At 25.6% G+C, this 13,698-nt stretch overlaps 1 protein-coding gene across 1 annotated transcript in view; it reads right to left on the reverse strand.

Moving 5' to 3' along the window:
• LOC127279363 (lymphocyte antigen 6E) overlaps window positions 1-11,208 on the reverse strand; it is a 112,168-nt gene extending 100,960 nt beyond the window's left edge. Inside the window, exon 1 of the mRNA XM_051301672.1 lies at window positions 10,421-11,208. Coding sequence (XP_051157629.1) covers window positions 10,421-10,490 — 70 coding nt within the window. The 5' untranslated portion in view covers window positions 10,491-11,208. The remainder of the gene's footprint in view (window positions 1-10,420) is intronic.
• Between the last annotated feature and the right edge of the window lie 2,490 nt (window positions 11,209-13,698).

Consider the following 13,698-nt stretch of genomic DNA (forward strand, 5'->3'; position numbering starts at 1 on the left):
TTTTCTTGAAATCTTTTCTGTGTAATAAATACCAAAAAAAAAGAAAAAAATTTCTTGATATACATTGAGAAGCAGAATTTTATCATCTTTCCAACCATCTAAGTTAGAAGTCTCTATCTTTTTTCTAACTTAAAATATCTTGCTTTAAAGTCAGCACCAAATTTCTACTTCTTGTACGTCAGCCGTACCGACAATCTCCGACGGTAGTGTATAGTAAAATTTTTTAACCGTTTGAATAAATAAATAAACTCTTTGAGAACTTGTACAAAAAATTAAATTAAAAATGTAGATAATAATGATTGAAAGAGTTCATAAAAATGGCATTTTGTAAAATTATGTTCAGAATTTAATATTGAGAAAATGTGGATTTAATTATAATTTTGTCGTTAATTTGATCTTGTAATCTGAAGCACCATTTTAAAATTTGTCACATAGATAAATATATACTTGTGTATATGATTTGCTAACAAAGATAGGAAACGCGTAAAACTACACACGTATAATATAGATAACATGATCAGTCCCCAGAGAATATATTACTTGTTTATAATATAATGAGAAACAAAAGTTATGGAATATATTGCTACCAATTTTGATATCAAATTTACAATGTTGTTTGTTATAAACAAATATAGTTAGCAAGAGTGTCTCATAAGTTCTTAAAATGGAAATTGCAATATGTTTTATAGAATATAAATTCTCATTATTCTATATCATGAAAAATTACTATAAATTTTTATTTTATATAAAAATTGTTATTAATTTGTATTTTGTATAATAATTATATAATTATTATGATAATTGTGTAATAATTTTGAATTAATGTGTTACAATATATTCTAATAATGAAGTACAGTCATAAACACTCCCGCGCATGGAAGATAACATTATTCTTTTGGAGAAATTCCCTTGGCAGAGTGCAATAGAGAAACTGATTGTAAACAATAGATGTGTGTTTAGAACATCCAGTGACGCTGCAGATTACACAGATTCAATGTTTGAATATGCCAGATATAGTAAACATCATTTGAATGGATTGATTTAATGCAGAGAGAGAGAGAAGATATTTCTCCTATATAAGAAAACTGCAAGGAATAAATCTTATTTCAAAATGAATCAACTATTTCTCTTTATTTAATCCATTTTGTTTCTATATCTAATATTTAAATTTTTTTTTTAATTTAAAATAAGAGATGTTAAAAATAACCCATTAACTCTAATTAATATTTCTATTTCATTTCACAAGATAATTAGATATATTATATTGATACAATAATAAATGAAATTTTGGATTTCTCTCTATATATTTCAGGTTAATTAAATTAGCTGCAGTGAAATAAAATCAATTAATATTTGATGATCATATTATTGATGCGGTTACACTTATAACAAATTCATAATGAATTCAAATTTATCATTGAAATGAATTTCTATTTTCTTTATATAAATATATAAATTTATTCGTTATTATTCGGGTTGATCTGAAGGAATTTTTCAATTTCATGAAATTTACAATATATTTATATGCCAATTTATTGTTGTTCTATAAAAACGAAATTAAACGAAACTACCATTGTTTGTGATTATTGTTCAAATATATTATTTGGAATTCTAATATTAATTAACTGACTTTATTGTTAATTTAAAAACAATTAATTTTACTATTATTTGCCATAACCATATCCGAACACTATAATAATTTTTGAAAGCATCATTGATTCAAAACCACTAAGTTCATGGGACAATGATCAATTATTATTAATCATATAACGCTTCTTCGAAAGAGCGATAAAATCTTTACCTCTTCTAGTCACGTAGAGAATTACGATTGCGGCAATATCTAATAATTGACCAAGTGATTTCACTTTACATATATAATATAATATACATATATACGAGCATACTAAAATCATTTAATACTGATTTACAAAAATTTTGGTGATATTTAATGAATAATCATTATAGAAATTAAATTTTGAAACTAACAAAAACTTGAAGAAGGTTTTGAAAAATTTTGAAAAATTCTTTTAGAAATAAAAATTCCGGAAATTTGAATATTGAAAAACTTCCAATAAAAAAAATAAATTTCCAATAAAATTCCAAATCAATGATTTTGATCTGATTGTTATTGATCTGTTGATCTGTTATTGTTTTCATAAGGTACGATTTGAGAGCGAACTAAATTATTTGGTTGTCGTAACCAAATTTTACTTAGGACAACAAACGATCATTTTTGGTTTCTTAGACCAAATTATTTTGTTGTGTTAACAAAATTATTTTGTTGTAACCAAATTTTGGTTGGAATTTGAAAATGTTCAGATAATTTTGTTGGCCTAACAAAATATTTCGTTGAGATAAATCTTCAACTTTGTTTCAGCCAACTAACGATCCAACAACGATTTTGTTGCAAACACAAAATCTTTTTTTCAGTGATTATTATAATTAAAACAACAATTAGAGATTATATCGCGTGCTAGATAATTAAAAATAAACCATTTTACTTTTAATTACATCTCATTTTTGTTAATAGTTTTGAAATTACAATTTCATAAAATCTTGAAAGAAAAATAAATGTTATTGTACATATTTTTAATGTCCTGCGTGTATATATGTTTTACAACGTCGCGCGAGGCAAAGCTTGCACATAGAACTTAACTTTGTCATATAAAGCTAAATAGTGAGGAGATAGCTTTTACTCGATATATTAGCTCTATATATGTATATTCCTTGTCATGGTATATATATGAGAATCTTGACGTGATCGATAATGGATCCGCACGCTTGGAATGGATTCATGGAATATCACTCTGTGAAACTAATTTCAAGTAAGTCACAATTCAAGTACTGAGGAATACAGCCTCGATTCTTGATGAGGAATCGTAAAGTGCTTTTATTGGGAACGTGAGTGCGCTCGTAACGTGCGGCTCATTGTCCAACGTAAAATTAAGATATGAATTTTATTACAATTTGCGGTGGCGTGACGTTTAGTGACGATTATATAATTAATGTCTACCGCACCAAATGCGCGGATTACAGCTGCTTGAGAGGGAATATTAGGCGTGCTTAAGGAGAGACATACTAATTCAAATATGCCATATTCCTCAAGCAATATCTTCATACCAATATGCTCAAAACCCAAGACTTTATAGACAAAATCTAGTTTGTGAAAACTTGCTGCGATCGATACATTATGCAAGTAACCGCGGGAAGAGTTATACACGAAACCTGAAAGGAAGAAGGAGAGCGTCACAAACCCTTTATCGCTCACATTAATGTCAGATGGATTCCAGATACTCTCAACCTCGAAAGAAAGAGAGGTAATGATTAAATGGATTGTTCGTTCAGTGAATTGATCATTAGAAAAAAGTAATTTTACTACGTGATCGCACCTATGTAAATTATTATTCATCGCGAAAAGAACTTTTTAGCTTTCAATTTTTATAAAATATTATTGAATATTGAACGTTTCTAAATATTTAGGTAATTTTTGTCAGCTTAAAAGAATTTTTGAAATTTTTTTTTTAGAGAAAAAAATGTTTCGAATTGAAGCACTTATCTGAGTTTGAAAGTGACAGACATACTTGTAGTTTATTGGAGTTACGTTCGCACCATCTGCCAAAATCAAGTAAATTATCACACTATAGAGATAATAGTTGTGCGCTTCTATTCGGCTATAATTTACGATTTAACAAGCCCCATGATGAATAACCTACAATCCACAAATGAACTGACAATGACCTACATTTCATCATTATAATAAATAATTTTATACTTATTGATTATAGATTTATTGCCTCATTAAATATATAAAACAAAGGCCGCCTTTTCTCTTGTGCTCAATGAACATAAACTAAAATATGCACTTCCTATGAGATATAATATACAAAGATTCCAAGAGGAAATTAACCCAATGGCGCAATATTGTCCGCCCCTATTGGTAAAATTGACATAGCCAATTTTATAAAATATTTAAAGCAAAAAAAGAATTTTTTTTTTTAAATTTTATAAATATATTATAAGAAATTTTAATTTTACACATGCGACGAAAGTTACAAATGACAAATTATACTGTTAATTTAAAAAAAATAAAATAAATTACCAGTACGTTATAAAGGATTTTAATTGCATGTCACATTCTAGGAGATTGAATTCAAATTAGCTGTAATTGAGGCCAACGGCGAGCGACTATAAACGAGATCAGGAAGCACAAGAAAATTGAATAGATTTTAATCGCGCGGACAGTGAAACCATTGATGGAGAGCATTAAGAGACGTATAATAAAAATTAATTAATCTTTTTCGCGGTTGAAATATTTTTTTTTCAAAGAAGCAAATCTAGAGGAAAAGATTCGATTTTCATTTAGTTACTTCAATTATATCCATTAATTATAAATTTAAGCTGATGAGAAAAAAACACATATTTTTTAACAAAAGCTTTTAATTAATATTTATTTAAACAAGTTGTTCATATTTCATGACCAATTAGCTTCCTCATCATGATAAAAATAGTGATCAATTTTATAAATATTGGTAAAATGTAAACTTTATATATATACATCAATCGATTCGTTTTAATGTCAGAAATATAATTTTGACAAGAATTAATTAAAATTTCTATATAGGAAGAAGTTATTTCAAAAAATACGAAAAACTATTTTTTTCAAAAATTCCAAAAAATGATTTAATCTATAGATTTCAGTAACATAAGAAACTTTAAGTAGGTTAATCGATTCGTTTCAATGCAAGAAATAAGTTTTTTTTACCAAACAAAATTAAATTTACAATGAAAAAACTTTTTTTGTCAAAAAATTGTAAAAAAATTTTTGTGGATATATTGGGAAATCCTTGTGTCAGATGTTAGGTATTAATGACTGCAATAAACCTACGAAATTTCAGGACAATCTGACAAAACGTGTCTAAGATAATTTGTACACAATATTTTGTGATACATCTGAACGTTTGATCAGAACTTCATATTATATTTATTCTAGATGAAAATGAGTGTCCATACCACCTTCTTTTGAAAGATTGAAAATCGTCACGAATGCAAAGCTTCCTCATGAGGAAGCAAAAATGTATAAATTACTTTAAACGCAAAACTAATAAAATAAAAATCAAATAAAATTAAACAAAATAATAGTTAATTAATTTGGAAATATATATTTTTGATGTAGAAGAAACGAATTAAATTTTCTGATATGTTTCCACAAAACTATAAAAGTTTTCTTGCGACAAGAAATAATACTTTTAATGAAAACTGAAACTGCAGCCTTTAATTCTTCATATAAAAGCTGAAATCAAATCGACGCGAAAAAAACTGGGTCAGAGTCTTCAAAAATGATTTATTGCCTGATTCATAAATTCATATCAAAACACTCTGAAACATCCGATTTGAGGGATTTTTACCCCTTTAGAAAATTAATCGTAATCAATGTCTCTAATTTATGTAATGCGAGTTCAAAATTAATTTCATATGTTATAAAAAAGTCAAATCTAAAACTGTATAATTATGAGTTATAATTATCGATCCTCGTTATAATGAAGATTAATAAAATAATAAACTATTTTGTATACTTTTTACGAGCTTAATGCATACATATTTTTGGCAAATAAAAATAGACATTAATTTTCTAAATACAACATATATATGTATTTTTTATTATTTTTTTATTTTTAATATTTTACTTTCTAGAAAAATATTTACAATTTAACAGCATGTAATTGTTAGATCCACAATGTTAATTTACTTAATTTAATTTTTTCGTAAAATACTGAATGAATTGTGCTGTAATTTTGTAGAGAAATCTAAAAATATGATATGAAAAAGGGAATTTTTTATTTATTTTTATAATAATTATTTCAATAAATATAAACAGTTTTGCACCTCATTGACAGTGACATTTCACATTATGAATCTATAATAATCACATGCTGTTAAGTTAAATTTAATCTAACTTTTTAGAAAAGGTAAATTTTATCTCAAGTTTTTTGGTTATTCAAAGCTGATTGAAAAAGATAATCAAAATCAGTGTGAATATTATATATATGAACACTAACCGCACATCTAATATTCTTTAGAAATTGGATAACTTTTTCTTATTAAACTCTTTCGGCCTTACAAAGTTGTTTTCATGCCTCTTCACCGCGCTTTATAAAGTTATAAAGTTTAGATACCAAAAAAAAAAAAACAGTCATTTTAAATTGTTATTTTGATAAAATTTATAGGTACTGATTGAATATAAATGTTAACAAAAAATCTAATTTTCACCAATAACTCAAATTTTTCTTTTAAAAGGGAATAATTTCTTTTTTTTTTATTTGTTTATATTAATTTATTATTTTACTTCCCAAGGTCAATTCTAACGTAAAAATTAAAAAGATATATAAGCCACATTACAGAGAAAACTATTTGTTTCAAAAATTATAATTTAAAGTAATTTTTTGTAAAAGGTATAACCAATACTTAATTAAAAATATATTTTGTTTCTTATTGTACCAAAAAATTTTTTTTTTTAAATTTAATTTCTAATTGCAAAATGGACATACGGGTTTCTGATAGTGAAAAATACAGACGAAAAAAAGCGCAAAGTCGCTTATGTTTCATTTTTCTGTAAACTGGTTCAAAAGCAACCGTGTTGTCTCATTCTAATCCAAAGTGATTTTTTTTAAAGTTTAATCAATATTCAATAAAAAAATAATTTTTGTTTCTTGTAAAAAAAAGTTTATTTTTTTTAAATAATTTCTATTGTAAAATGAATAAACGAGTTTCTGTCAGTTAAAAGTTTAAATATTTTCTTGTTATCAATTCAACAATTTTTTTAGTAGGTAATAAATTTCAATAAAAATCAATTAACAATTAAATGATGTAGTCAAACAAAATTGTATCTATTAAGCGATTTTTTAACCATACTTGTCTCATTTTTAAACAACTTGGTTTTGTAATAAATAATTAAATTCGTTAATTTTTTTAATCAGATGCAGTCTTTTTTTATGAATCCAAAATGATACCAAAAACTCAATTTTGACAAAAATGTTGTTTATGTATATATCTTTTTAATTTGTACGGCAGAATTTGATTGGGTAATAGAGAGTACAGTAAAAGTAAGTTTGAATCGCATATAACTATAACAATTTACTTTTCCTGAATATGCAATTTTGTAAGAATACATTTTTTTGACAAAATATTAATATAATTTGGCACATGACAACGAATCCGATTATATTATTTTTGAGTTCTCTACAAAATTTTATATTAATCTATTAAGTACAATTTACACGAAAACCTACGCGGTGAATATTTACATGTGAAATAACAATAATCACACGACCTTAACGTTAACTGCAATTTCCAAATAATGAAAAATAATCCTTTATAATAGTTGTTTGTCGCTAACTTTAACAAGCAACACGTTCCTTATAACGAAATATATCTATATAGTAATTTTTAAATATTGGATAAAAGTTCCACGAAAATTCCATGTAATTTCCGTGGAATCTTTCTATAAGCAAGCATTGTTTTCAAAAAAATATGATCTAAGGGGGAAAAAAATGGTCTTTTAGTATAACTACCATGGAAAAAAAGATTTATCTGGAACAGTGGAAGGTTTCACTAGAATACCAAAAATTTTAATGGTTTCAATTAAATCTTTCACTATTCTAGCAAAACCTTTCGCTGTTTCACACTGAGAGAAACAATTGATTGCGATTACCCTTTCGTTAGTAAGAATATTTTTGCTAATTTATATTAGCTACTGTTACCATTTAGTAAGTCAGCCTAACCATTTCGTTAGTAAGGTAACTAATTAAATAGTTATTCCAACAAACAAATTAGTTAAATCAACTAATGAAATAGTTATGCCAACCAATAAAAATAGTAACCACAACTAATAAATTAGCAGCAGTGTAGTTTACTAACTAAAAATGGTCATGTCAAAAATAGTAACCCCAACCAATCTTTTCTCTCAGGGAAGATGAATTTTTTTCCGTGTACTACATTTTATAATTATTTTTAGATATTTTTAGAAAATAGTTTGTTCTATGATATCACCATTATTAAAAAAAAGCACTGAATAATATTAATGGATTTTTAAAATTGATTTTCTAGACTTTCAAACGAATATTAACTTTCAGTTTAACTGGAAAGTGGATTATATAGAATCCAGATAATCCTCCAAAAACCGCATAGCACATATCTACATCTATATTTAAAACAAGGGGAGGAGGATGATATTTCCTAATCTGAAGCGATGGATATTTGCTCACTAAATGATATTCTACACATTTAATTGCATATATATAATCAGAATATCAGTTAACGTTTCGAAATAATCACATACTCGAATGTCTATGATGTATTCCACACCAAAGTGTAAGTCCATCTGCAATTGTATCTCCGATTTTTTTGAGATTTTTTTTTTTTTAGTACTAATTGAGACTAGCTTCCATGAATTTTTCTTAAATTTTTTTAGCAACCCGTTTTCGAGTTATGGAATTTTGAAAATTGGAGAATTTTCATAACATTTAATTTTTGAATGCTCATAACTTCCTTAAAAATGCATCAATTTTAAAAGTATTTTTTTTCAAAATGTGTGTTTTTAAACGTACTTTTCAAAAAAAAAATCGAAAATTTTTTTTAAATCATATTACTTTCAAATTTTTGAGTTTTAATGGTAAAAAATCATTTTTCTCATTTGACATACTAATCGATTTTTTTTCAAAATTTAAAAAAAAAACTACTTCTTTTTATGAAACTTTTAAGCCTAGCCCGATAATGGGCAAACGATTTTTACAATATTTTTGGAATTTTTCAAAAATTTTTGAAATTTGAATTTTTGTTTCTTTTTTTATACTACGTATTTTTATGTATTTTGATGCGCTGATTACGAAAATCATAGTGACAATATCCAAAAATTTTATTTTTATGGTGAAAACCATAAAAAAAGTCCTAAAATTTATGATTTTTTTCGTTTATTGGGCAAAATATGAAAAATTTAAAAAAATGCGTAAGATAAGAAAAATGTATTTTAATAAGATCTATAACTTTTATTGGAAAGTTTTTTTTTAATTTTGCATATTTTACCCAATAAACGAAAAAAACCATAAATTTTGGGACATTTTTTTTGTTTTCACCATAAAAATGAAATTTTTGGGTATTGTCACTATGATTTTCGTAATGAGCACATTAAAATACATAAAAGTACGTAGTATAAAAAAAAACAAAAATATTTTTAAAAAATTCAAAATTCAAAAATTTTTGAAAAATTCCAAAAATATTGTAAAAATCATTTGCCCATTATCGGGCTAGGCTTAAAAGTTTCGTAAAAAGAAGTAGTTTTTTTTGAAAAATTTTTGAAAATAATCGATTAGTACGTCAAATGAGAAAAATGACTTTTTACCATTAAAACTCAAAAATTTGATAGTAATATGGTTTAAAAAAATTTTTTGATTTTTTTTTTGAAAAGTACGTTTAAAAACACAATTTTGAAAAAAAGACTTTTAAAATGATGCATTTTTATTAAGGAAGTTATGAGCATTCAAAAATTAAGAGTCATGAAAATTCTCCAATTTTCAAAATTCCATAACTCGAAAACGGGTTGTTAAAAAAATTTGAAAAAATTCATAAAAGCTAGTCTCAATTAATACTAAGAGAAAAAAAATCGGAGATGCAATTGCATATGGACTTACACTTTGGCGTGGAATACATCCTATATACCTGTGTATAGATATGAAAATAAAATCCTTTCTATTATGTTATTATCGAACCATATTCTGGATATGCGATACAGAAGGAAAATAAAACTGTGAATTTAATGGGATACTTTTTATTCTAAGGCGGATATAGCCCGTCATAATTTTGAGCACTACATTCCTGGTTTTTATATATGCATCCAGGTTCTCTCTGTGTCTGCATAATTTATAGTTACAACTAGGACAAGAAAAATAATTAGAATGACACTTAACAATATCTTAAAGGAGTTCCAGTTTTTCACCGCAACCCGATGAAAAAGTCAATTAGTTTCAAGTTGTTATTGTTACACTCTTGAACAAAGGGCGGGATCAATGATCTATTCGCGAAGTGACTCGGGATTTTCAAAGTATATTTAACTTTTTCTTTCAAAAGTATATTAATAAACTTCAATATTTAGTTTTTACACTGTCTATATTCAAAAATACCTCTTATCTAAATCATTAAGAATAAAATTAAATTAATGTAATCTTATTAAGTTAATCATAAAAATTCTTTGAAAAGCAAAATCAAAAGTTTATTCAAAAATATCAGAAAAAGTTTTAACTGATTAAATGAAACTGTTTTTTTTAAAAAAAAGGTGTACGAAAAAATAGAATCAATAGAATTTTAATTAATTTGCAAAAAAACGTAATTTCATGAAATAAATTAATTTCACAATCATATGAACACTCACCTATGCAGAGCATAAGAGCGGCAAGAAGAATTGGTAGGAAAAGCCTCATAGATATGATTGCGGAAGCCATTTTTGTTATTTTAAGACTTGATGATTGAAAAAGTCACTCTTAATTTTTATTTAACAAAAACTCTTTGAAAATTTTATAGAATGTCAAGAAAATTTCTTAAATAAATCGAAAATTGAAATAGAAAACTTAAAAATTGTTTAGGTATTCCAATAAAAATTTTCACTCAAATTTTCTTCTTCGTGATTAAACGTAAGAATTTTCAACGGAATTTGAATTTAATATTGTGCAAGTAACTTTTGGGCCTCATTCACTTTAACATTCACTTCTTCATTTGCCGATAGTGATAAACTTCACAATATACTTGTCAAAAGTTTATATTTAAATTTCCCCGTTAAATTTTTTTAATATACAAACGCGACAATTTTTAAATATTCAAATAAATTGCCATATTAATAGTTTTTGCATTTGTTCGATGAAAATTGATTTTTTAGATCGAAAAGTTTAAATTTTTTTTTGTACGTTTTAAACAGTTAAATATTTTAGAAACTATTAATATTTCACACTGTTTTTTTCCGTTTGACTAAATAAAAAGTTTGAAATTCACGTACCGCTTGACACTTTTTAAATATTTTTTCTTTTGTTTGTCTGTGTGTGTGTGTGTTTTTTTAGATGACTTTGTACTTAGAAAGTTTTCTTTTGTACTTTCGCGCGACGGAGAAAATAGTCGCGAAACTGATCCCTTATAGGGTGAGTGTTATGTCCTACCACGTACGTCTGGTGCCGCTGAACTAACTTATAGGCGTATAAGTACAAGTTGCGACGTCGCGCCAAACCAGCTGCGCCCGCGCTTTCGCAAAGTACAATATTTTTGTCAGACATAATTCTCTATTTTATATATATAAAAACAATTTTCAGAAACATATACAAATTTCCTAACAAGTTTTATTTTCCTTTTTTTAAAAAAGTCACTTTGTAATTTTGAAAATTACAAAGTGTATCAAAATTCAAAAGTGCACTGTTCTTTACACTATATGAATAATTCTAACATACATATGAAATTATGCCCTGCAGGAAGAATAATTATATCTAATTAAACATAGAAGATGATATACGAAAGGCAAAGCTTAGATTTATAATTAATGTTAATTATAAAGAATAAAGAAGAAATTTTCTGTGCTCAAAACTATTGAAAAAATCACTATGTTTGGCAATATTTCATTTAGATATTATAAAAAAAACTGTAATTTTTAATGTTTTATAAAAATCTGAATTACTTCTGAAGTAATCAACGCTTTTTAATTTTCCAAGGCTATTATTTTGAAGGTAATTTTCTACAGAATGAGAATTATTTGTAAGCCCCAATGTATATTTTTCTCTTAAAAATTGCAGGCCTTCAAAGTTGAACCAAAAAAATGCGAAAAATTTAAAATCATTTTTTGAACAAAAAAATAATTTTTAAAATTCGAACAATTTTATTTTATGTGATTTCCTTACCAAAACAACGGTTTTTGGGTAGAAATAAATCATTAACAATTTTTCGCATTTTTTTGGTTCTAGTTTAAGAGTCTGCAATGTTTATGAAAAAAATTATACATTAGTGTTTACAAGTAATTCTCATTCAGTAGAAAATCACCTTTAAAATAAGCCTTGGAACATTAAAAAGTGTTGATTATTATTTTAGAAGTAATTCAAATTTTTCTAAAATATTGAAAATGACAGTTTTTTTTTATAATATCTAAATGAAATATTTGCGAAATTAATTTTCTTAAGTCTTATTCTTCTTAAAATTTTATCTTCGTTTAAGAAATAAACAGAACAAATTTTAGTAAGTATCTATACATTTTAATATTTTATGTTTAAAGATGCTATTAATTCTTCAAAAAAATGGGTGGTCCCACAATTCTGAACCGTAGTATAAAAATAGACAAGTATTTTGAAAAAAAATACTTGAAACTTTAACAAAATTTACCATTATTATATTAAAGTTTAATGAAATTTGTTAATTTTTTTGTATATTAATTTTAAAAATAATAAATTTATTTTGAATAAAAATCATAAACCTTTAATGGTTTATTTTGTGATACTGAAAATAATTTAATTCTTAAAAATATTTATTTTTCTATTAAAAGCTATATTTAAAACGAAGAAAATTAACCACACAAAGACCTACACTAGGGATAACGTCCCTGAACACATAATTTTAAGTGATGGAAATCAACTCATTAACTGCGTCTCCCAACAGAGAAGGAATTAAATAAAAAATGACTTACTGATCGATGAATCCCACGTCGATATTTGCAGCGTCTTTTTCGGGTCACTCCCGAAGATCCCTGCCTCTTGCTTGCACTTCTGCGCAGATCGGGAGTTACACTACCGTAATTAAAAAAAAAAACAGTAGTGTGCTGGGACCACTTTTCTTCATCCTCCTTCTTGTTGTTATATAAAACTGAATTGAAAAAATAAAAAATTTATTAAAAAATGAAAGAATTAATTATTCTCTAAAACAAAATATGTATCTCAAAGATTATTAATTTTTCGTCACTGTTACCCCCTAAAGTTTTTTAAATTATAGTATTAAACAGTAAAATAAAGTCTTAAATCAATTTGGCTTTTATTTTTAAAAACACATATAAAATAAAAACCAACCTTGAAAGAATAAAATATCTATCATTTTGCATATGTATTTTTGCCCCAAATATACCTAGATAATTAATTATTTTCTTGGAAAATAAAATATATTAAAAACAGTTTCTGTCTAAAAAAACATATCGTCCTTTAATTTAAAATTATTACACGGAGTTATAACTGTAAAAATTTACGTTCGTCAATTGTATATAACTTTTAACGTTGGTGAAGTTCACAACGTTTTTACACGTTTCCAAAATGAAAAATACATATTTTTCAACAACGTTTATAATTATAAATGTTGTGATCTTTACCGACGTAATTTTTATAAATCAATTTATTAAATTGAAATAAAATTATAATTAACCCTAGACAGCACAACATAGTTGGCTCATACGTAGAAGCACATCTGGGGTAGAAAACAACCCCAAAATTGTTTTGTTGCTAGAATGTTGCAATATAACTTTATTCTATGACATTTTCTTCGTTTTTTATAAGAAGAAGGTAGTGTTTTTTTGTTTTTTGATAGGATCAAAAATATGGATAAAAAATTACAAAAAACACAAAATCTGCAAAAAATACTGAAATTTGAATTTTTTTCTGGCGTAGTTTTCTACCCCAGATGTGCTTTCTAGGATTAATG

Source organism: Leptopilina boulardi, unplaced genomic scaffold, assembly GCF_019393585.1.
Source record: "Leptopilina boulardi isolate dan_hultmark-lab unplaced genomic scaffold, ZJU_Lbou_2.1 LbouV2_216, whole genome shotgun sequence".
NCBI lineage: Eukaryota > Metazoa > Arthropoda > Insecta > Hymenoptera > Figitidae > Leptopilina > Leptopilina boulardi.